General features: G+C 54.5%; 2 protein-coding genes across 2 annotated transcripts; one reads left to right on the forward strand and one right to left on the reverse strand.

Annotated features, from left to right (window-relative positions):
• Positions 1 to 548: 548 nt before the first annotated feature.
• Positions 549 to 12,781, forward strand: STX6 (syntaxin 6; the record flags this gene model as incomplete). The annotated part of the gene is made up of 8 exons (XM_080623425.1): positions 549 to 583; positions 2,823 to 3,003; positions 3,608 to 3,691; positions 5,450 to 5,512; positions 7,529 to 7,651; positions 8,919 to 9,025; positions 10,615 to 10,709; positions 12,316 to 12,781. 8 exons carry the CDS (start codon positions 549 to 551, stop codon positions 12,390 to 12,392), a joined length of 765 nt encoding a protein of 254 aa, XP_080479551.1. The 3' UTR covers positions 12,393 to 12,781.
• Positions 12,782 to 16,110: 3,329 nt separating this feature from the next.
• KIAA1614 lies at positions 16,111 to 23,195 on the reverse strand (the record flags this gene model as incomplete). Its single annotated transcript, XM_080623674.1, is given in 9 exon segments — positions 16,111 to 16,304; positions 16,656 to 16,840; positions 16,946 to 17,058; positions 17,560 to 17,764; positions 18,490 to 18,665; positions 18,668 to 19,940; positions 20,583 to 20,732; positions 21,917 to 21,980; positions 22,577 to 23,195. Coding segments are annotated over 9 exon segments (2,979 nt in total).
• Positions 23,196 to 23,539: the final 344 nt, after the last annotated feature.

Consider the following 23,539-nt stretch of genomic DNA (forward strand, 5'->3'; position numbering starts at 1 on the left):
AGGGCCGTTCTCACCCGCAGAAGGGAGAAGGAAGGAAGAGCTGCCTGTTCATTCCCGGGGCAGGAAGGGTAGCGGGAACAGAGCAGGACTGGCTGTCGCTCTCTCCTTCCTCCCTCACGGGGTGGGAAAACACCCTGCCAGGACCACGGCCCAGCAGCCCGTCCGCCCCCGCCCCGCTCAGGACGTGCCCCCTTAGCGTCGAAAAGCAGGACGGAGCAGACGCGGCAGCAAAGGGGGGAGAGGGACGTTGTGCTCCAAGCAGCGAAGGGCTGGAAGAACCCGCTGGAAAAGCGGGAACAGCCCCACAGCATCCCCCCTCCCACGACATCCCCGCTGCCGACAGCCCCATTCCCTCAGGGACCGCCACAGCACACCGCGACCGAACCCGCGGGCAGACGTCACCACCTGAGCATCCCCCACCGGCGCAGTGCGCAGGCGCACCGCTCGCGACGGCAGGGGCGTGGCTCGGCGAAGGGGCGTGGCACGGCGGCGTGGGCGTGGCGCGGCGGCGTGCGGCGGCTGGGGCGCGCAGCGGCGGGGGTAGCGCCATGTCGATGGAGGACCCCTTCTTCGTGGTGAAGGGGTGAGCGGCGAACCTCGGGGACACCCCGCCACGGGCTGGGCGCGGCCGGGGCTGGGCATAGCCGCCCCGGGGAGTGAGGGCTGAGCGGCGTCCGCGGGTCTCTGGAGGCGACCGGGACGGGGGAAAATGGCGTTCCCGACACCCCCCTTTGAGGCTGGAGCGGCCCCGGGCTGGGCCCCGGCCCCGCTCGGTTGCTCGACGTCGAAGTCCGGGCGCGGAAGGCCCCGGGACGAAGCTCGGTGCCGGGCCGCGCCCGGGCCTCCCCGCACGAAGCGCTTCCCGCTCTCCGGGCCATCTGTGCCCGAACTCTGTAGATGCAGCCCCGGGTAAAGCGGGAGGTGCAGCGCGGCCGTGGCTGCAGGTGCGGTCTCGGCACGGAAGCTAGCCTGGGGACAGCGTGCCCGGATGTCCCCGTCGGAGGGAGGTGGCAGAGGCTTGGGAAATGTTGCCCTGCAGCACGCAGAGCAGGGCGGGCTGGTTGTGGATGGCATCCCCCAAAGTCGAGGGCCGCGGTGTACGGGTGGGAGGATGGAGAGGGGAGGGGGACCAAGTTGTGAAACAAACTGCAATATGGACAGTGGCCATGAGAGAAAGCAAGCAGGGAAGAGCCTGAACACAGGCAAACACAAACCTGCCTTGACTACCACAAAGGTGGTCAAGGCAGGAGGAAATGAATAGGATGAAAGCACCTCAGTCTCTAAAAACTACCTTGGGGCTACCTTCAGCTTCTGCTGCAGGTGGGTCTCCTACCGCATGTCACGGTGAAACAGCACTCAAGAGCAGCAGAGGTGCTCGTTGGGGAGCAGTGGGGAAAGCCATATGAGCATAAGAGGTGTGGGAATGGATGCTGGTGCAGCCAGGGAAAGTGAATCACTCTGCCAGGTTGAACTGGTCAAAGGGGAAAAAATACAAGTCGCCATGGGTGGGGAGCAAATGTCTTGTCAGACTTTTCGGAGAGGTTCCCGCGCCATGCGGGGAAGGGCTGGGAGGGGAGAGGGATGTGCTGCCGCTCCCAGTGTTAATTATTACCCAGCAGGTCGAAGGGGCTGGTGGAGCCACCAGCGTTGCGTTTAGTTTGCTTTCCTGGTGTTTCTAATGCCTCCCATCGGAGGACATCCAGCTCTGCTTTAAATTCCTTTTGTGGGTTCTTCCCCTGGTATGCTCAAATGAAAAAAACCAAAACCAACCCAAACTAAAAAAGTACCTCAAAACTTCTTCTAGCAAGCAGTGAAGGAAACAAAGCTTGACAGAACCTCAGTGTGGGCTGCTGCCTTTAGGGCACTAGATGTGGCAGACTTGGAACTGTAGGCCTGTGAGACCAGAAGGGACACCCATCAGGCTGCCGAGAGACTGCAGCTTGGCACAGTTGCATACTTCAGGCCACGGTGTAGAGAGCTGCAGAGTGCAGTCTCAGGTCATCTGTTCTGGGCTTCCCCTACTGATAAGCTGCTTTCCTTCACTGGGGATAAACCACCAGCATCATACATAGATGCTGTGTGTAAGCTCTTGAGCTTGTGGTGGCCACTTTTCATACTAGCAAAGTCTGGTCTTGTCTGCTTCTTGTCAATATGGGGGAGCAGTTCACAGCTCAGGACTGCAGAGTTTGTAAATACAGATAACCACACTGATGGACCGTGACCCAAACTTACAGACCCATTTGCCCCAAACCGTCAAAGCAGCATTCAGTGCTGTCAGCAAAGCTGTGAACACACTCATCTCCAAAAAGCTTAGAGCAGCAGAAAAGATTTGTGTTCCCTAAGCCAGTGTAGTAGAGCTGTGTATTTTTTAAATGCTGAATTAAAATAAACAGTGCTGCACTCGACAGTCTGCCTGGCTGGTACTGTGGGGACAGTTCCTGTAATTTTGTGTGCCCTAGGGGATCTTACAGAGGTAGTCAGGAGTCTTCAGAGGAAAGCTGTTGAGAGGAATGCAGAACATTAATTGCCAAAGAGCTGCCTTGTTCCAGACACTGCCCTGGCTTGCCTGTGTGACACTCGACGGAAATCTCCTCTAAAGAAATATGTCCCTTCATTAATAGCTGACATGTAAGTTGGTGCTGCAACAAGAGATGGGATTGTCCAGTAGGTAGGGCAAATCCTTACTTCACAAAATAAGCTAAAAATTGTTTGGGAGAAAGCTGTGCTTCCCTGTGCAGTTGAACATGTGGCTGTCCCGGTGTGACTGCTGCAGAGAAACTGATGGTAATCCCTTCACTTCTCTTTAATCACCTTGGCCGCAGAGAGGTGCAGAAAGCTGTGAACACTGCCCAGGGGCTTTTCCAGAGGTGGACAGAGCTCTTGCAAGATCCTTCCATTGCCACAAGAGAAGAAATCGACTGGACTACTAATGAGCTCAGGAACAACCTGCGGAGCATCGAGTGGGACCTGGAAGACTTGGATGAAACAATTAATATCCTTTCTGTGGTTCTTTGGAGATGTGGGATGTGGTTCCTGGCTTGTACTAAATAGCCAAGTACCAGTGCTTGCCAGTAGTTACTTTTTGCAGAAAGGACTGTTTGGGATTGAATTTTGCATTTATGTTGGCTTTTCTCAAACTGCAAATGAGAAATTTAAGGCAAGCGTCTGCAGCAAAAGGATTTTCTTTTTGCCTTTTCATTTTCCTTTTGACAAGGTATATTTTAAGGCTTTGTTCTGGAAAGTCTATTGTGTTGTATGAATTTGGATTTCTGTGTAGTCAGTCATACTCTAGGCTGGCTTTCAGAAATACTCTTTTTCCCTTGTGTTCATCTGAACACTCACTCCTGAAAGCACTGTGCAGCATCAGAGAACCAAAAAAACATAGGAGAGAAACCTCACACTGGTGCATGTACTGCACTGTACATTCCTGCCATGCCTGCTTTTCCCTCCAGGGTTTCATACTTTGCAAATACAATTTTGGGAGAAGGCATGGCATAGTGGCTGCTTGGTAGGCCCCCACTGAGGCACCCTGTGGGTTTGTGTGTCTGTGTGCATACCCAAGACAGCTAATGGGGACTCCTTGACTCGCTGCCTACGCATTGTTGAGGCAAACCCACGGAAATTCAACCTTGATGCGACGGAGCTGGGTATCAGGAAAGCCTTCATCACGAGCACACGGCAGGTGGTCAGGGTAAGGAACGTGGCCTTGGGGTGGGAGCAAGAGGAGGTAGCATGGGGAAGGAAGGCAGGGGGAGTGATTAAGTGGTTAAATAAAGGAAATCTTGTGGCCATTTCCACAATGAACTGGAGAGCAGAGAATAAACCTGATACCTGCTCTCTCTCAGGCTTCATTGTCTTCCCCTTGTGCTTCCTCCTGGGGCTGCCCATATGGGTTTGGGGCATATCCTCCTTTGCTGCTGCTACCTCTTCTAAGTCTTCACAACTCTCTTACAACAGTAAGCCTGAACCTATAGTAAGTGGAAAGGAAGGATAAAGACCTTCTGTGATGCAGGAGAGGCTGGAGCCTCCCTTTGGAGTTGAAGGAAATCGCAACTGTCCTGTGCTTTTGTAGCACTAGTTTTCAAAACAGAGTCCACTTTGAACACTGACAGATGGTTAAAGCCTAGCATTACTGATGTGGTGACTTCAATTTCCTACCCCTACAACATAGTCCAAACAACCACTAGATTTATTTTTAACTCAAGAAAGAGCAGGTTTTTTAGTTAAAGTTCACACTTCAGAAGAAAAAGGAAGATTTTAACAACTTGGTGGTAACAAATAGAGAAGGAACATCTTCCTAAAAGCATCACTGCCTGGTAACAAGCTGCTAGTTGGGAAGTTTTCTTCCTATTAATAGCTACACTAAGCATAGCTTAGTTTCTGCTGCCCCTCATGACTCTGATGTTCCTATTTCACGAAATGCATTGCTGTGGCTGGTGGAAAGCTTGTTACTCTACCTGCAGTCCTGTGATATGGATGCAGTTCCTAGGGCTTGCTGTCTGGGAACTGATACCTAAACCACACTGGCCCCATGTAGCAGGCATGTACTGACTGCTTTTCCCTCAGTGTAGTCCACTCCCAAACAGACAGGATCATGCAAGCCCACTTTATGGTCCTCTTTTTCTGGCTGAAGACTGCTGGCTAATGGGTTTTGGAGCAGTGTCTCTTATTGTTAAATGAAATTCATTAGAGGTATTATGCAGCTGACTTCCAGTTTCTGTGGGGGAATACATTGTGCACAGCAGCAGGTGAAAGTAACTGAGTGGGATCCAGTGCTCTTAAGTGATGTATTACACACCTCTGAACAGTAAAACATACCTAAATGTCCTGGTGACATCAGAATTCTGCTGGTGAGTCAACCTGTACTAGATCATATTGACTACTTGCTAATCTATCCCATAAAAACTAGACTGTTATAATGGGGAGCCTTATGTGGCTAGTGATCTTTCCAGGTACTTGACAGCAAAACTGAACTGATAGAGGAGAAAACATACGCATAGTCAGAGAGGATGGCCACAGGACAGGAAATCTATCTCGTCTTATGCAATATAAACTCAGATGCGACTGGGAATAAAGTGCAGGGGGTTACAGGCTCCCAAAACCTTGAAGAACATGATGCTTCCTTACAGTCTATCAATGGGAACGTTAGTTTAATGTTATACAAGTAGAAGTGTTTCTGGCTGTAGGGGAGCAAAACAAGTAGTAAAATTTAATATTTTCAAAATACCTCATTGCTCTTGATTCTACTATTAGTAAAATGATGAACTGCAATGAAGCTTTCTGCAGTTTTTTCCAGAATCTTCAAAATTTCACATTTTCAAAGAAAATCTCCCTTCCCTCACTGCCCCTAAAATAGCCTTGCTGAATATAGACAGCCCTGTTGCACTGTGAAACTGCCTGTCACCTCAAATCCAGTGCTCACATACTACATCTTTTGTTGAACAAACAGGAAATGAAGGATCAGATGTCAAACTCCTCCATGCAAGCACTGGCTGAAAGAAGAAACAGGCAGGTGAGAAACAGAAAAAGGCAAGTTAAGTGAACACTGTGGCTGTTTGGTACTTTAAGGAATGAGGAGGATTTATCAGCTCTAGCAGCCGTTGTCTTAAGGTATGTGTTAGGGGAAACTTCTGTTTTCACTTACTCCAAGGCTCCGTGTTGTAAAACTGGATTGAAGTTTGATTAAAACTGTATAAAAGCTGTAATTACAAGATATATCCTGTCTGTAGTTCATCCCCTTAAAAACCTTTGTTCCGGAAAGGGGCTTGTGTGCTGTAGCAAAGCTGTGTGTTTGAGCTGTGTGTGTTTTGCTGACCTGAGTGAGGTGATCTTGCGGGCATGTTGTTGCCTCTTCCAAGCCTGTCTGTCAAAGCAGAAAGTCAGCACTCACCATCTGTCTCTGTCTTCAGATCTGTTTGTGTACAACTGTCAGTGTTGCATCATCCCTTGGAAAGGGGAATGCCCTCCTCAGGGGTGCAGACTCACAATCCATGTCAGTGAATGTAATCCTGTGCTCTGCTGTAGTTAGGAGCCAAGATGCTGCAATAGCCTTTCACACAGCTGCCTGTCGTAATGGTTAGCCATGTAATAAGATGGAAAAAGCTCAAGGAGTCTCAGGTTGTCTGCACATGTAATCTAAGGAATAGAAATAGGTGCAGCTTATGCTCCTTCCTGGTTGAGAGGGAGGCTGTAAGGACATCTCAGAGCTGACTTCCAGAGCTGCCTGAGTAAAAGCTGGTGCGCACTTCAGACAAGTAACTTGTGGCAAAAATTACAAACTGCAACAAGCTACTGAAGGACAGAGCTAATTCTGCTAATGCAGAATGCAGGAGACCATATGGCCCAGCTCATGTGGTGACATCTGGTCAGGAAAACTGACTTCCCCTTGCCGTCTTCCACCTTCTTCCGCAGCTCCTCGCCTTTCCTCCAGACCACGAAGCCTGTGCTGAGCTGGGCTGCAGCCACTCTTCAACGTGTCTCTGTGTCTGAAAGACTGGCTGGTGACAGTCTGACCCTCACAGGCTAAGGATGCTAAACAGGCCCTTCTGCAGCAAAACTAGTGCACCATGTTAAACAAGTGGTAGCTGCGCTTGCCACAAACTGGAGAGAACCAGGAGCTTGTTCAGTGTCTTGGGGCAAAGCCAGAAGTCCTGTTTGCTTCCTGCACTGTAGGTCCATCAGCTTTCCTTAACCCTCTTGAACTTTGTAAGGCAAATGAACCATAGAGACAGTCTTGGGTTTAGCCTGCCAGAGCAGCCTAGTGATGTCTTGCTGTTCTTCACAAATACTTGGTCATCTCTTCCTGTCCAGAAGCTGTAAGACTGTCTCATTACAAGTTGGCCTCACCTCCATGCTGGTGAGCAGAGCTCCCTACCCCATTGTAGTGCTGCAGGGTGTAGCTCCTCACCTGTGGGCCACATTCATTCTCCAGCATCTTCTCCTTATGTTACACCCCTTCCAGCCACCAGACTTGGCTGGAAAGCTAAGTCTTTCCTAGCACAGGTAGCCCAAATCAAAGAACATGAGCATACAACACTGCTGTGGTTATATATTGCACTATTTTACACTCAGCTCAACTGGTTAAGTACTTTATCCAGACCCTCTTATGTCTCTGTCACTGGTAGCACAGTGTTCAGTTTGAGCTATACATCTTTTAACACAATATATATAGATACTTCCCAGCTTATGTGTCCTAGCACACAGTGCTGTCTCTTGAGCAGGTCTTTGCTAGTCCTTTGTACTGTGCAAACCTCCTGAGTGCATCGTCTCTCAATCATATTCCAGGTCTCCTGCTGCTGGTGAGGCATATCTTCAATAATCAGGCTGCAGAGACTTCCAAGGCTGGCATTTTGGCATTGTGTTGTTTTAGTTGTGACAGCACTCTGGCTGAGTAGCAATAGAGCAGGAGGAAAATGATGCTGTATGCATGTGTACAGAAGTATTGCCCTGTCTGCCTTCCCACTAGACCCTGTAGACAGACTGTGAGCAGACACAAGGATGTTGCTAAGGGCTCTATGCATCTGTTTAGGCACTCCTGGGAGAAAGTGGGAGTCAGAGTTGGAGCACTGGACCTGACAAATACAGCCGTCTGGACCGGGACCTGCAATTAGCAAATTCACACTTCATTGAAGAGCAGCATGCTCAACAACAGGTATGGCAGTTGGCACCACGCGGATTAAATAGCTTTGCTTGCCAAATGGGTGCTGTGGGGATGAGGTATGGGCTGAGAGAGCCAAGAAAATAAGTCCTTGGCTGGTCTGGAACCAGGCGCCTGATAGCCCTCCTCTTTGCTTGCAGCATATACCTGTGCATGCGTTTCCTGTACGTCACAGCTTTGGATGCAGAGTTTTTAAGTCTTGAGGCTTGGGTCTTCTGCTCTGTACAGAAGGCAATCAATATGATCTGGAAGATGTAGCTCACTAAGCTTTAGCACTGCAAGGATTGCTGAAATCCTTGGAAGAGTAAAAATACTGCAAACAGAAAAGAGCCCGTTACTCTTACGCAACTTCCCTGTGTTAAAAAATGAGCTGATGTTTGCTGTTGTTTGTGTGCATCTTCATCAGAACGGGCTGGGAGCAGGAGCACGTGTCTGCTTCCTTTTCCTGCCTTTGTCAACATGAGATTTGTGAGAAAGCCTGTGTGAGGGCTTTGCAAGAACCCCTGGTGAGGGACTTCCCGACACCGGGGGAGTTCGCCTGTAGAAGTGCCAGGCAGCGTGCAGCAGCCCATCCAAATACAGGCCTCTAAACAGGCAGCTTCTCCAGGATGGCAAACTCTATTAAAGCTCCTGACCCACACTGCCACCCCAGCTCTCAGACGAGTTTTACCTAGTGACTCTGGGAAGATAAATAGGCTCAGAAATAGGTAACTAGGGTAAATCTAATCCTCAGTGTGACTGCGCCCTGAAAGTGACTTAAAATATTAGCAGACCTATTCCTTTGGCACAGTCAGAGCCAGGCTTGCTATTTTTAGCGGTAGAAGCTGTAAAAGCCTTTTACTCACATTAACCCCTTGTTAGCTGCAGCATGTTCCAGGTTGCATTTCCCGTACCTGCTAGGAGCAGGGGGGTTGTGGAGGTTTTGGTGACCAGTCCCTGTGGCTTTCAAGAGTCTCTTTAGTGGTGGGTGCAGCAGGGAACAGCAGGGGCATAGGTGAGCTGAGGCTGGATTTGCAGGGGTGTCAAGAAACTGCAGCCTGCTGTGCCACAGGAGTGCCATGCTGTGGAGGCTTTCCTGTGGCTGTCACTTCTCCAGCATTTCTTAGGAATGTGGTCCTCGTTCCTTGTGGCTTAGATCTGTGTCCAGGCTCTGCAGCTGATGTTGGCTGAGCAGTGAGTGTCCAACAGATCAGCTGGCTCTGACCCAACTGCAGAATGCAGCATACCTATAATTGCCTGTTTCCTTTCTCTTTGGCCCCAGTTGATTGTGGAGCAGCAAGATGAGCAGTTGGAGCTGGTCTCTGGCAGCATTGGAGTGCTGAAGAACATGTCCCAGCGCATTGGTGGGGAGCTGGAGGAGCAAGCAGTGTAAGTGCAGCACCAAAAACACAGTATGGGGCTGGCTGCAGCACAGCCGGAGGTTCTCACATGCATATCTCTGTCCCTGTTAGGGTCTTGAATTTACTAGTCCCTCAGGCAGCCTCTCCTAGCTGTCCTTCGGTTTTAGACAGTGGAAAGCATTTGTTACTGCAGCCTGCAAGCATCCAGCTGCAGCCTTGTTCATTTTGAAAGTCTGCATCTAGGGCAGGCTTAGCTGCCAGTTTGCTTTTCCTTCTCTCTGCATACTCCCCCTAAGACACACAGTTAGCTCCTTGGCTTCAGGCAGCCAGCACTGCTGAAAAGATGAGGGAGGTACTGTGTAATGGGAATACTGGGCACTTTACCACTCCATGGGGTTTTTTTGCTGCCCCTGGATAGCTGCTTGACCTAGGAGCTTTCAGCTTTGCCTTGCCACTCTGAAATTTGCAGCACAGAGCTGCTATTCATAGTTAAAGCTAAAAATATCCCTCACCCACGCTAAAGGTTAAAGGGTAGCTCACAGAGTAATTTGCATCCATCATTTACATATAAATTAGAATTTTTTTCCCAGTTCCTGTCCTTTGCAAACAAGTTCATAAAGTTTCCAGTTATGCAGGCTGACAGCTACTACTTCCAGAGAGGCTTGAAGGGTTCATGCCTGAAAACCCTCTTTGTTTGGCCGATAGGAGTCTGGAAGGCTATGCCCCTTGTGAAGTGATGTCTTGTTTGATGGAAAGAAGGAACTTTAAACCCACGTCCTGATGAAGCCTTGCAGCATGAGACTCTCCTGCTCTCAGGAAGCAGATCAGTGTGGTGTGTCTGCTTCCAGATCACTGCCTAAGCCATTAGTGCTTGTTAAACAGAAGTAGATAACTACTGCAATATGTTTTTTTACAACTCTTTCCTTACTGAATGAAGGTTTAACAAGTGCCTTAGAACTCCAATTGAAGAAAGCTCTCCTTTTAAATGTATTAAGCTTTAAAGTCCTGCTGGCTGGAGGCAATTGGATTGGTATCTTGATTCTGGATGTGCTCTTTTCAAATAGGTGCTTGGCATTGGCAAAGCGTGGCTTCAGGAAGGCTTTCAGATTCATTACAGTCTTAGTATGGAGGAAGTAGAGGGGCAACTTCCATGCAGAGCTTAGAAAGCACCTTAAAAGCAATTGCAAATTTCATTCCTGCTTCATCTATGACTGAAACAAGATTTTTGCTTTAACTACAAGCCCTGAACAAGAAAAGAGATTTCATGTCCAAGCTGGCACCTAGATCTGTCTAACTGGTGTCTGCTAATCACAGACTATAAATGAGACTTTTCCCTTAAAAAGATGACAAACCGCATTCCTCACCTTGCAGGGGTGCCTAGAGCTCAGCTGTGGACATGCAGGGAGACCAGTCTGACAGGAGTCCCAAATGACATCCCACTCGGCAACGGTTTTTTCCCCCTTTTGAGTGCTTTCAGGAGATCAGGCCACGTTCATTTTCTCTGCCAAGGTGTGATGCACCGATCACATCAAGACTTTTGATCAGTGTGTAAGCATGCTGAGAAATCCCAATGGGACGTGCCACTTGCTGACGAATGCCATGCTTCTCTGTCCCTAGGATGCTGGATGACTTCTCCCACGAATTAGACAGCACTCAGTCGCGGCTTGATAACGTCATGAAGAAGCTTGCCAAAGTGTCTCACATGACAAGTGGTAAGTCCTGGGAAGTGGGATCCAATCTTGGGAAGGGAGAGACAAGCTCTCAGATCTTCGGTGGGATGCTATGTGCTCCTACCCACTGACAGCTGTCCCAGAGCCTAGCAGAGGGGAAGGAGCAGCTCTCACTGTTTGCAAAAGGGGGAAGACTTCCAAGCCCTGCAGCCGCTCCTGCCCAGACTCTGCTCCGCAGCCTGTTCTTACCCTTTGTTTCATTTACAGATGCCTTTCTATTTATGCTGCTACCTCTGCAGTGGGAAAATCCTCTCTAGGTAGTTGGAGGGGAAGCTCTGCAGCCTCCTGCTCTGCTGCAGTTTCCCGGGCTGCCTGTGGAACAAAAGCTTTCAAGGTGCTATAAAACACTCACCACTGTGTGTGGCTTTCCCAGCACCAAATGCCTGCAGCAAGCCCCTTCCCAAATCCCACCTGCCCTCAGGCTGCTGGCGCCCTCGGGCTGCAGGCCTGTTGTCAGTCAGATATATCACTCAGCTGGTGGAAGAAAAAGGCGACTTCTGCACGGGAGGAGGCTGAACCCACAAGAAAAGTCCTTATAAGGCTGTGCCTGAAGCTGGTGGGCTGACAGGGCTGCGGGCAGAGCAAACAGGAAGCCCGGCATGCCTGCTGGGAAGTCCCCTGCTGCCAGCTCACTGTTCTTGAGTGCTGGTGCTGCACCCGTGGCCTCCTCCTCTGTCACCCCTCTCCCCTGGGTGCTGGGATAGCATGTGGAGGCAGCAGCGAAGTGTTCCTGCTCTGCAGGATTAGGCTGGACAGAGGATTTACGAGGTTGTGGAAATACAGCCCTACAGAGACCATTTGGAGTGCTGACGGTGCACGTTGGATCATCAGTAATTCCAGTGGCAGCATGACCACTGGCAAACCTTGCATATCTCTCCATTCCTCTGGGAAAAATGCTTTGGCATTGCAGTGTTCCTGAGAGTTGTGAATGAGCATTTCTGCTATCCCTGGCATTGTACATGCTGGGGCTGACCAGGAGGGTTCTTCCCTGCTGTGCCCTGAAGTTGGGGGGTGGCAGCAGCCCTGTCCCCACTGCTGCACCATTGTCTCACAGGGGCTTTCTCTCTGGCACGCAAATGTGGCCATAGACAGAGTAGCTCTCAGAGGCAATGCAGCATTCAGCTTCTGCAGAGAATGCACAAGGACAGCAAGGTGTGAAGATATCCAGGGGAAACCTCATTCGTGGCACTCTCCTCCAGGGAGCTGCCGTAGGCTCTTCCTGGCAGAGCTCTTTTGGGCAGCTTTCACCAGACCCCTTCTTGTTCCTCCAACAAACAGGTTATTCCACGAATGGGCAGCAACAAACAGCAGTTTTCTGCTTATTATTCTTGATTGGTTTTGAACCAGCTTATCAGATCTGTTTGAACTTGGCTGGGAAGAAGCCTCAGAATTCCCACAGGTGTCCTGGAGGACGGATGTATCCTGGAGGAGAAACGCTGTCACCCCATAGTCAAAGGAGCTCCTGCTTTGGATTTTTCAGGCTTCCTTAAGCTTAAACTGGGCTTCTAGTAGCAGAGCAAAGAAAAGCTCTCCCCTAGTTTTCCTTCCTTGTTAAAGCAGGAAGACTGACACGTCCTTTTCCTTCCAGATCGACGGCAGTGGTGTGCAATTGTCGTCCTTTTCGTCATCCTGCTGGTGGTGCTAATCCTGCTTTTTGTCCTGTGATGGACTGAACTTCCTCGGATGCCCCCTCCCTGCCCCCTCACCCCAGTGTCACAGGGAAATGAAACTCTCACCATTTCCGTCCACACACAGAGAAACCTGCACCCGGCTCTCAACATTCTCCTTTGAGGACCGTGGTTTGGCTCTGCTGGTGTCTCACCAGGACCTGGGGAGAGGGGGTGCAGGACTGGAGCTGCCTCCTCCCCCAGTGCAGTGTAATCTGGACCTGATGTCAAGGTCTGGACCCAGGCAGCTGGAGGGGGACTTGACCACTACCCTTCCACCTCGTGCAGGTAGGAGCCGGTTGCAGCTGTCCCAAGCCACCTGTTGTCTGATGCGGACACAGAGCAGCAAGCCCTGGGGAGGACAGGACCGGGGAGGAATTAATTGATTCACTGAGCATTACAAACCGCATTGCCAGCCTCCAGTGCTTGCCAGCCAAAGGCATTACTGGGAGGAGTGGTGGTGTGGAAGTCCATGCAGCCCCGGTGAGGGAGGGGAGCCCCAGCTGAACTCCCACTGCCTCACACTACCTTCCTCCCATGGGCTGGCTCCGTGCTGCTGACCGACTGCCAACGTACCACAGTGAGTCTCCAGCTGAGCTCACATCCACCACCGCTTGGCAGAAGCTTGCATGCAGGTGAGCTGTAGGGTGTCATGTCCTGTCCTGTCCTGCCATCGGCCGGCTGGGTGCGATGAGAAACCCCAGAGCTTTAAACTTGGGTTGCTGCACGCTGAAAGCTGGCAAACAGCCGTTAGCCGGAGAGTGAATTTCTTAAAGCTTTTAAAATTGCCTCCTTCGTTATACAAGCCTCTAAAGCTCATTGACTGATGCTTTCTTTGCCCTTGTATAACTGAGTAACTGCTTCTGTTTAACAGCTGCTTCCCTTCGGCAAGTGATTTGTCAGGTCTAAAATAACTTATTTTTTTTAAGGAAAAAAAAAAAGAACTTTAAAGATTTTTTTTGATTACTGTTCAAGCCCCATTCTCTCTGCGGGTGCACAACATGCATTGTCAGAGGAATGAGGCTCCATTATGTACTTCAAGTGCATATGAACTTGTAAATAGGATGTCTTAATTTTCCCAACTGCTATTTTTTTGACACCTCCATTGTGAGCAACTAAAAAGCAGGAGATTCAAAGCTAGGTCACATTTCTGTATTACTTCCCAGTCCTGTTACCTTTGAGTTGTCTCCGCAGTGTTGGATAGGCTAGTTGTCTCCCTTGTACAGTGAATTAAGTCAGCCAGGTGGTTGATACCAACATGTGGTGAATAAAGCTCACCCTGGCAAGTATCACAGGGGAGAAGCGCAGCCAGGGGGTTACGCTGCTAACACCAATTGCAGGATATGGAGTGACTTCAGAAAAACAAAAGCAATTGCTTACTAAAGTCTTACTCCCATATTGAAGTTGCAAACACCAAAAGACTCAGGCCAGGCTGGCTTTACACCTCTCATCTGGCTCTCAGTTGGGGCTGGAGGAGGAAGTTAATTGGGGCTGATGGTAATACTTCTGCTGAAATTGCAACTCTTACCCTGGAAATCATCCTCCCAGAGTGGTAGGCTCACCACCAGACAGCTTTACCTCTGGGATGCTTAGCCTGGACTGAACACTCCTCCCCACCGGGTTTGTGGCTCCCTTTGAGCAGTTGTGTGATGCTCCTGCCCTGCCACAGGCGCTGGGTGCTGACGGCCAGCAGCATTGTGCCTTCCGCAGCCGCCAGACTGGGATAAGGGGGTCTGAGACAGAGCTGCCCCACCGCACACCTGGGTGGGTGCTTTCCTCATCAATGCACATGTGCCCCAAGCAGCAGCCTGCACTAATGGTTTCAGCAGTTGCTCTTTGTCCTTGTGGAGAACCTCATTTCTTTTGGTGTCGTTGCAAGAAATATGCGGTGTCTCCTTTCCAGGGCTGCCTATAACAGCATCTGCATGGCTCCTTGGGCTTCATACCTCTCCAAGAGCAGGTTCCCAGGAGCGTAAATCTAACCAGAGAGTGGGGATCACTGCTGGCTGGTATTTGCACACCTTTGATGTTATTTTCAGCGTGGTTTTGCATCCTCCAGGAACAACTGATGCTCCATGCAGGACCGCGCCGCCTTTAGTCTGGCATAGTGCTGGAGGATGGCCCAGCTGCTGCCATTGCCATGAGCCACCAAACAGCCTTCAGTCCCCTTTCTGTGTACATTAGCTTTTTCTGTTGTTGGTGGTGCTGCTCCTTTTAACACTAAATAAACTTACTGCTGCTGCTGCTGTGCCACACTGGGCAGCAGCAAAGATCACCTCCCTTCTTGCAGTGGCACTTGCTCAGGAACAAGCTGGAGGGGGGGGGCTCTCCTGGCACCAGATAGCCGCTGGCAGATGCTGCCCACATGTGGGGCACCAGCATGCAGAGGGCAGCCGTTGCTGGTTCCTCCACTTGCTGCCCTGGCGCCTGCTGCAGAGGCCTGTCTGTGCGCAGACACGGTGGTGCCACACTGCAAATTTTCCCCGCTGTGGCTGGAAAAAAAACAAACCCCAGACGAGCAGCAGGAGCGCGGACCCCCGTTAGCTATGAATACTTGCAGGCATGTCCTCAGTGCTGTCGCAGGAAAAGAACGGTCACCCCGTGCTTCTCTCAGCCCATAGTGCTGCTCATCAGGGCAGGGAAGGGGCTTTGCTCAGCTCTCCAAGGAGCAGTGCAGGTGACTGAGCCCCCCGCCGTCTGCCTGCTTAGGGCCCTCCAGCACCTCCACACGGTCAGGAGGTGCAAGATCTCACAAAACACAGGCTGCCTGGGGATAGCACTGGGGGAATACACTCACCCCCCAGCACAGCTCTCTGCGGAGCATTAGCCCAGGGAGCCCCTCTTGCCCCCGTCGCCATTTCCCCACCCCACAGACTAAACGGGTCATAGAATCATAGAATAGTTAGGGTTGGAAAGGACCTTAAGATCATCTAGTTCCAACCCCCTGCCATGGGCAGGGACACCTCACACTAAACCACGACACCCAAGGCCTCATCCATCCTGGCCTTGAACACCGCGAAGGATGGAGACTTAGAAGAGGTAGCAGCAGCAAAGGTCCGTAGGCCCAATTGCTTCTCCTGGCCTTAGATGACAGCATCCAGGCTCTGTCAGTCCTGGGGCTGTGGGGCATGCCAGGACATGTTCAGAACCCTAGGATTACACAGTAAATCCCACTGTAGTTACAGTGGCCCAGGGCAGAGAGACGTCTCAGCCTCATGTGAAAGCACCCACACACTCCCCTGCACCCATCAACAGCCCCACAACCCTGGTGCTGAGGCCCCCTGGCCAGCCCACACCAGGAAGCATCACCGCAGCCTCCCCATGCCACCTGTAAGCCAAGGGCACCCTGTTTCATTATTACATATATGTACATATTTTAATGTTTTCAGTCGTGTGAAATAACTTAAAAGAAACCCACTAGCCCATGCGGGCAGGTATTTAGCACTGGCAGGGAGCCCTGTATCTTCTAGGGTCACAGAGATGGAGCATTCCATTCTGGCCACCCCAATGCCCAGCAGGCCAGACCTAGCCTGGCTTGATGGTGGGGCTGGGGTGTCCTTTGTCCACTCCACCACACTGGGGAGCCAAGTGTCGCACCGGAGCAGGGCAGGTCCTGGTGCTGCAGGGCAGCTTGGTCCACTCTGCGCCAGCCTGCAACGTCCCATCAGTGGGATGTCATCCTCCTCCCACCGGGCTTCCCAGGAGCTGTGCTGGGGCTACCGGGGTGCTGGGCGGTGCCTGAGCACACGGAGCGACAGCGTGTCTGCCTGGAGCAGCAGCTCACGGATGCGGGCCAGCCCCAGCCCTGAAACGGCCGCCCCATTGACCTGCAGGATCTCGTCCCCCACACCCAGGAGCCCCGCATACAGCTTGGCGGTGCCGGCGTCCACCATCTCCTGCACGTAGACACCTATGGAGAGGGATGGGACAGGTGAGCTCCCACCCTGCACCCCATGGCTGGAGCTGTGCCCCCTGGGGGTGCCCAGGGCTGCCCAGTAGTAAACAGTGTAAATGCCTTTTGGAACAGGCTGTGTGCCCCAAGCCAAGGGCTGATGGATGTGTGGGACTGTGTGTGCACAAAGCCACACATGTGGCAGCATCCTCCCATCCACCATCACCCCTTTGGGGCTCAGCAGGGATGGAGCAGCCCTTTCTACCTGTCCCCAAGCTTGCTCCTGTGGAGGGACAAGAGCCACTGTGGAGGGGCCATGCCAGGCCTCCCTTAGGGTTTGGGTGAAGCTTCGGGACGACCCCACCGTACCTTTGTCAGGCCGGCCATGCCCAGAGGTGACACAGAACCCGAAGGCGCCGTGGGGGGGTCGCTGCAGCTCCAGCTGGCTGGTGCCATCAGGGAAGACCTCCACCACACGCCCCACTGCACGCAGCCGGCCAGGCACCCCGATGTCCTCCACGCTCAGCGAGCGCCGTGGCCCCGAGCCCCCCTTCCTGCAGGGAGAGGGGAGATGGGGTGAGCGGGGGCCCCTGGCTGCACCGAGCCACTGCATGTGTCTGAGCACCCCGAAACAGCAGATGTGCAGGGCCCCATCCTACCTGTCAGCTGTTGTCTGGGGCAGGAGGTAGGCACTGGCACGGGGTGCTTTGCCCAGGAGTGGGTGCAGGCTCTGGACAGAGGCAGCTTTTTGGGGCTTTTGGAAGGGTGACACCTGGAGAAAAGCACCTGATTGAGATGGGGACAGCAAAAGCCGTGCAGCACTGCAGCCCATCATGCACCAACATGCCAAGGGAGCAGGGGGCAACAGGGCATCTTTCTTACACTTTCACCCCTACCCCCTGCATCCACTGCTGAGGAGAGATAAGCCAGCATCCCCCTCTCTGGGCAGGACAACCCCCTGATGCTTCTTGAGGAGGCATCTCACTGCTGCCATGACCCCAAACCAAATTACCCCACCTCCCTTCCCTAAAGCTGCTTTTTCCACCCTCCCTTGCTCCCTCCTTCTCCCTTCCATTCCCCATTTGGCTCCAGGGTTTTCAAACTCCCAAGTTTGGAATAGACCATGCCACCACATACACACCCCTAAATTCTTCCTGTGGGACCGTAAAGCTATGGCTCAGGAATGCTTCAGCCCAGCCCAGCACCTCTTCTCCTGTGGGACCCCTCGGCTCCCTGCAGACACCCCTGACATGGGCTGATGTTTCTAGCTCACCAGCTGCAGGGACTGCAGGGAGGGCGACTTCTTCATGCCGGACCCATCTGGGGCGGTGCTGCCGGGGGCCGGGAGCTGCTCCATGCTGTAGCAGCGGAAGCGGCCCAGGCGCTGCTTCGTGCTCTGGCTCAGGCTACACAGGAGCTTCTTCAGCCCCGATGCCGAAGCGCTGCTCCCCTTGCGGCTCACTGGCTGCCCCGGCTCCCTGGATGGAGAGGAGTGACTGTCATCCACGCTGTACATGGGGGGAGCGGGGCCAGCAGCTGTCTCAGGGCTGGGGGCACATCCTGCACCAGCCATCGCAGCCTTGAGAGCTGCACCATGGTGAGACTGGGGTGCTGCCACCTCCCTGCAGCAGTAACTCAGCTTGCACAAGGGCGGGGTTCACAAGCCAGAGACCTGAAGGGCTGCCTAACATCTTCCCCACAATTTCAGCTGTTTAACACCATTAACTCCCCTAGTCTCTGCCTGAACGAAACGCATCCTGCCGAGGGGCTTGAAGGACCCAGTGCTGCCTCCAAACCCTACTGCCAGGCTGAGTCCAGCAGGATCATGTTAAGTGAGCCCCAAGGCAGCCCGTGGCTGGCAGCATTTAGCAGCCAATTTTCCCCAAAAGAGAAGCACCTGGCACTGGGCTAAACACCTCCAAGGTCACCCACATTTGCCCACAAGTCGCATCTGCTGCAACACCCACAGTGGAACCAGATGCAGGGTGAAACATAGCTCCCACAAACCCATTTGAACACACACACAAAACTGCCACCTCACATTGTGGTTTCTGGGAGGGTTTTGGTGCTGAGAGGTAGAGTCCCACCAGGATGCCTTCGAGAGCTCAGCCTGGCAGCACTCCGCTGTGCCAAGGAGGGATGCTCAGGGATGCGGCACTCACCGCACAGTGCAGGCTGTGAGCAGCCCCTCGCTCTCACTCACCCGTGTGCTGCACTCCTGCCTGGGCACTGCTGCTGCGCTCCCAGCTTCCCAGCTGCTTCTCCAAGGGAATGAGAAGCCTCCTGGGGCACAGGGGTGATGGGGCTGGCAGTGGGATGTGACGGTGCCCCTGTAACCACAGCAAGCCAATCAAGTCCCTGCTTCATCAGAGACCCCCTCAGGCACCCCCATGTGTGGATCTCTTACCTCTGCCTGTCTCCAGAGGGTCCTGCCCATGGGTGTTGTTGCAGTTGTTGGTGGACAAGGCACGGAGGGGGCTCCCTGGGAGCCACCTGGGGCTGCAGGAACCCCGACGCTCCCCTGGCCCCACCATGCCTCCAGGCTGGGAGGACGCAGTGCTTCCAGCATCAGGCTCCGGGCTCCGGGCTCTTTGGCTCAATGCTCGGTGGAGGCCACCGGAGAAGAGGGCTTTCCTGCAAGGCACCTGGGAGCAGGCCTTCTTGGTGAGAGGGGGAGTGGGGACATGGCTGCCTGGCACAGTGGTGCCAGCCTCTGGCTGTGAAGAGGGCTCCAGGGCCCTGGGCTGCTGCGAGGTATGAGCGGTGTTTCCCATCCCATTGCTGCTCCCCGGATGACAATAGGGGTTCCTGTCCTCCTGGCTGCTGGCTCTCCCCAGTGGCAGGGGGCAAACAGCCCCCGTCCGGCTTGTGGCACCACTTGAAGAACCACCCCCTGCGCGAGGACCACCACTGGCTGCACACGTCCCCTTCTCAGTCCTTGTCTCCGGCTGTGGGGTAGCACAGGGGGTCCTGTGCCCGTGAGGATGGGGGCCCTGGTGCCCCCGCAGGTGGGGGCTGCGGGGTCCTGCCTCCTCGCTATCCGTCCGGCAGCCGTCAGAGGTGTCTGTGCTCTCCAGGGCCGAGTCCACCTCGTCGATGTAAGTGACATCCCCGATATAGGTCTCCTTGATCTTCTCGGTGTGGATGCGCTGCCGGGAAGGGAGAATCCACAGTGGTGACCCCCGGGGGCCCAGAGCCCTGGTTTTGGTCTCTGGTTGGGCAGCGTTCAGTCCCCCGCTATCCCCTGGGATGCTTCCTTGTGCTCCAGGGCTACTTTCAGCCTTGTTGGTGGCTGTTGGCATGTCCGTGCCGCGGGTGGCGGCAGCTCTGATGAAGGAGCCACAGGCACTGCACTTGCCCCCAGCTGCAAGGTCACTGCTCCAGGCTTTGGGCTGTCCGGACCCATCCCCTGGCTGCCTGCCACCAGCCGGCTCTGGTGAGGAGAGTGCCGAGCCCAGCACCCGCCGGTGCCGCAGCTGCAGCCGCTCCAGGTACCGCACCTCGGCATCGCGGGCCGACTCGTCCTCGAAGCGCACGCGGGATGGGGAGGGACCCCGTGGCTGTCGCGGACGCCCACAGCTCGACTCCCCGCTCGACGAGTCGCTCAGGCTCCCGCCATCATGTGGGGCAGCACTTGGCCTCCCACTGGGCTCCCTGACATGGGGGCAGACAGATGGGGACAGACAAGCTGCAAGGGCTGCCCGGCTCCTTTGGGGAAGTAGGGCAGGAGGGGGAAAAGCCAGGGCAGAACACTGGACAGGAGGAAAGTCCACCTGATGCCCCATCACAGTGTGCAGCCCTGCTCCTCCCCAGCCCTCTGCCTGGGCTGCCTGAAGCTGAATTCATGAGAGGCTGTGGCAACACCCAGCTGCCGCAGCTCGACCTCCATCACCTCTCCCCTGCACTGAAGTGCATGGTTAATCAGTCCAGGAACACCGAACTGTACATGACCCCGGCACACACGGCAAGCCATTGGCGCTGGTACAACCTTCCAGCACCGAGCTCCCCATCAGCTGGGAAACCGGTCCTCCCAGCCAGCCAGGAGCATACCCTTAATGCCCCCACAATATCAGCACACACAGTCAAATACCCCCAGATATCGTGCTGCAAACACTTCACATGTGCCTGGCAGGAGAACACTCTTGCGAGCAGAGAGCTGCTGATGCAAGGGTATGAGGCTGCACACATGTTTGCAGCAGATCGAACCCTGGCTCTGCACATGCACCAAATCCAGGTGCATCCCAAGAGCACAATGGCACAGGGGAGGCAGGGGAAGGAGACGGGGCTGGCACTGACCTGTGGTGCGGGCTGGCAGAGGAGAGGAGGAGGATGTCGTGGCTGGCACGCAGGGGGTTCGTTCGAGCCTTCATGCGGGCACGCTGCAGCAGCTGCTTGGCCTGCTCGTGCCGCGGGCTCAGCTGGAGCTCCTGCCCAGGGACAAAGGCCCTGCAGCCCCGCAGCGGGGAGTGGGATTAGGAAAAAATAACAGGGATTAGACCTGGTTTAACAGTGACGATGTGGCTGCTGTGACCGGAGAAAGCGGGGCCTGGCTTCCACTCATGGGAGGGCTGGCTGCCGCGCTGGGGGACAGCAGGGCAGGAACCCCTGTAGCCCCAGTGCCAGGTGGGAGGAAGGGGGTAGCACCCTGCACCGGTGATGCTTTGGGGAAAGGCTCAGCCAAGGTGGTGCTTTGCATCACCAGCATCCCAGATATGGATGGGGAAACTGAGGCAGGCACTGTCTCCAATCCCTGCCGGTGTAAATCCCGCAATGTGAACTGAGGTAGGTTTGGGATGATCTCACCAAGATGCTTTGCTGCCTTCCCTTCCTTGCAGGGGGGTTTCCTTTGTACCCCCCCCCCCCCCCCAGCCCCGCCAGGGATCCATCCACTGCCTTCCCTGCTGGCCGTGTCCCTAATCCCCTGATTAAAATAATCAGCTCAGGCAGTTGCTTCAGGGAGCATGGCCTCAACCTCTTTGCAGCAGCAGCATGGGAGTACACCAGCCCCCAGGAAAGCCTCCTGTGCAGCACCACGGGGGAACCAGCTTTCCCCCTGGGGTTTGACTGCCCTGCTCACTGAGAGCGCAGCATCCCCAGCTCTGCCTTGCACCCAGCCACCACCAATCAGCCCTAACCATGGAAGGGAGCAGAACCAGTAACCACAAAATATGGGGGTCTTTCCTGTTCACTTACTTCCCCCCATGCGGCCCCCAAGCCCCCATCCCTGCTCCCCAGCCAACTTGCTGCTGCCTAGCTCACCTACCAGTCCCACCTAAGTATTTTCAGTCCATATCTCTAAGGTCTATCATTAGTCCCACAAGATTACACACGCCTGCCACCTGGATCCTCTTAAGCACCTGGAGCAAGTTTCTGTCCCCTCCTTTTCCTCAGCTCCCTTCCCAGCCGGGGGTACTGGCAGGGACCCCTTGTGCCCAACCACCACACGGACACCCGGCTTGGCCTGACCCTCCTGCCCTGCTCACACCAAAGCATTGCTGGAGCCCATCCACACTCCCCCCGCTGGCTGCCACACCGGGGTGCTGCCCCAGCTCTTCCCCAGAGCTCTGCCAAGCCCCAGCACTACAGGAAAGAGGGCGATGTCCAGCTCTGCCACACTGAGCCTGACCTACCTGCAGCCCTCGACGTCCTGCAGTGAGACCCCCGAGTCCCAGTCCCCATCGCTCGCTGGCACCTCTGAAATGGAGGACAGGGAAAGGCATCAGCTTGGCAGGGCTGCAGCCCCCACCCTGGTCCCTCTCGATAACACCCTCATATCCCCAGCCTCACCACTCAGTCTGTCCTAACAAACACCCTTTTTGGGGCTACCCCAGCTGCTTGGCTCTGGAGAAACTCCAGGGGAGTGGGACACAGGGCAACAGCACCCAGCATAAGGTGTGCCCACAGGGTCATTAGGACAGATGTTTTCTAAGGAGAAATTAATTCCCTTTTCTGGTGGCAGCTTGCAAAGGGAAGATGAAGCCTGCAGACCTCAAGCGCCCCAGAAAGCAGGTTTGTTGTTTTTAGCAGTGAAATTCCTCACCAAAATGTCGAAGGGGACCAGCAGCACCCAGAGCATCCATGGGAAGAAGCACCCCATGTTGTTTGTGAGCATCCACCACAGCTGCCAGTGAAGGGGACACAACACCTGCAGGGGATTGGGCAGCACTGGGGTGTGCCCACACCGTAGGATGCTGGAGGACAACACCAAGGGCCCTGCTTCACCCCAAAGCTTTTCCTTTCCACTCCCCCTAGTTCTACCGAGACAGCCGCCACCTGCCCAGAATACAGACCAGGGGCATCGAGGCCCAGCACCTCCTGCAGCAGCTGCCGGTTCCTCTCCACACGCTCGGCCAGCGAGAGCCTCTCCCAGCCCTTGGCCGTGGTGGGGGACACAGACGGACCCCCCCGGTCCCGCAGTGGGGTTCGTGCCTCTTCTCCCAGGGGATGTCTCTCGCGGAGGGAGGCAGAGCCCCGGCTCCCACTGCTCTCACCCTGGGGGAGCTCGGTGCCTCCTGGCACATCTCTGGGTGCCGGCACCAGCCAGAGCCCCGGGGTGCCAGCGCGGGGTGCCGGGGTGCTGTCAGTCGCAGGCTCCCCGTCCAGCAGCCCATCCGTCAGGTAGGTGCGGAGCTGAGCCCGCGGCTCCACCGCTGCCGCATCTGCTCCCGGCTTTCCCCGCCGGGGACGGGGCTTCTTGGGGGAGGGGCGCTCGGCGGCAGCTGCGGGGGTTCCCGGCCTGCCGCCCCCCCGCTTCTCCTTCAGCGCCTTCACCTTGCTCTCCAGGATGGCGTGGGGCCCGCGGGAGGCCTCGGGGTGCTCCAACAGGGCAGAGGTTCGGCTGCTGCTCTGGCTGTGCTGCTTGGGGGGCCGCGGACCCCGCCGCGTCTCAGCAGAAGAGCCCCTCTCCATGCGCCCTGCAGGGAGAACACCCAGGGGAGGGGTGAGCCCCTGCGCCGCCCTCACAACCCTCCTCCCAACAGCATCACTCCTGCCTGCCTGAGGCTCTGGGGACAGCAGACGCAGTGGCGCCTGTGCCCAGGGGGCAAATGTACGCGGTGCCACTGTGGCACAGCACGACAGGGCAAACCCACCCTCCCAGAGCATTGTCAGTGTACAAGCATCGCTCAGAAATGGGGGAATGGGGGAGCCGTGGTTCCTCGAAGCGGGAGTGCGTGTGTCTATGCAGGCTGTTTTGATGCCCTGCAGGGAATTAGCACTTTTCTGAGTTAAATCAGGGCCCAAAACTCCCCAGA

This window comes from Psittacula echo (assembly GCF_963264785.1).
Source record: "Psittacula echo genome assembly, chromosome: 7".
NCBI classification, from domain to species: domain Eukaryota; kingdom Metazoa; phylum Chordata; class Aves; order Psittaciformes; family Psittacidae; genus Psittacula; species Psittacula echo.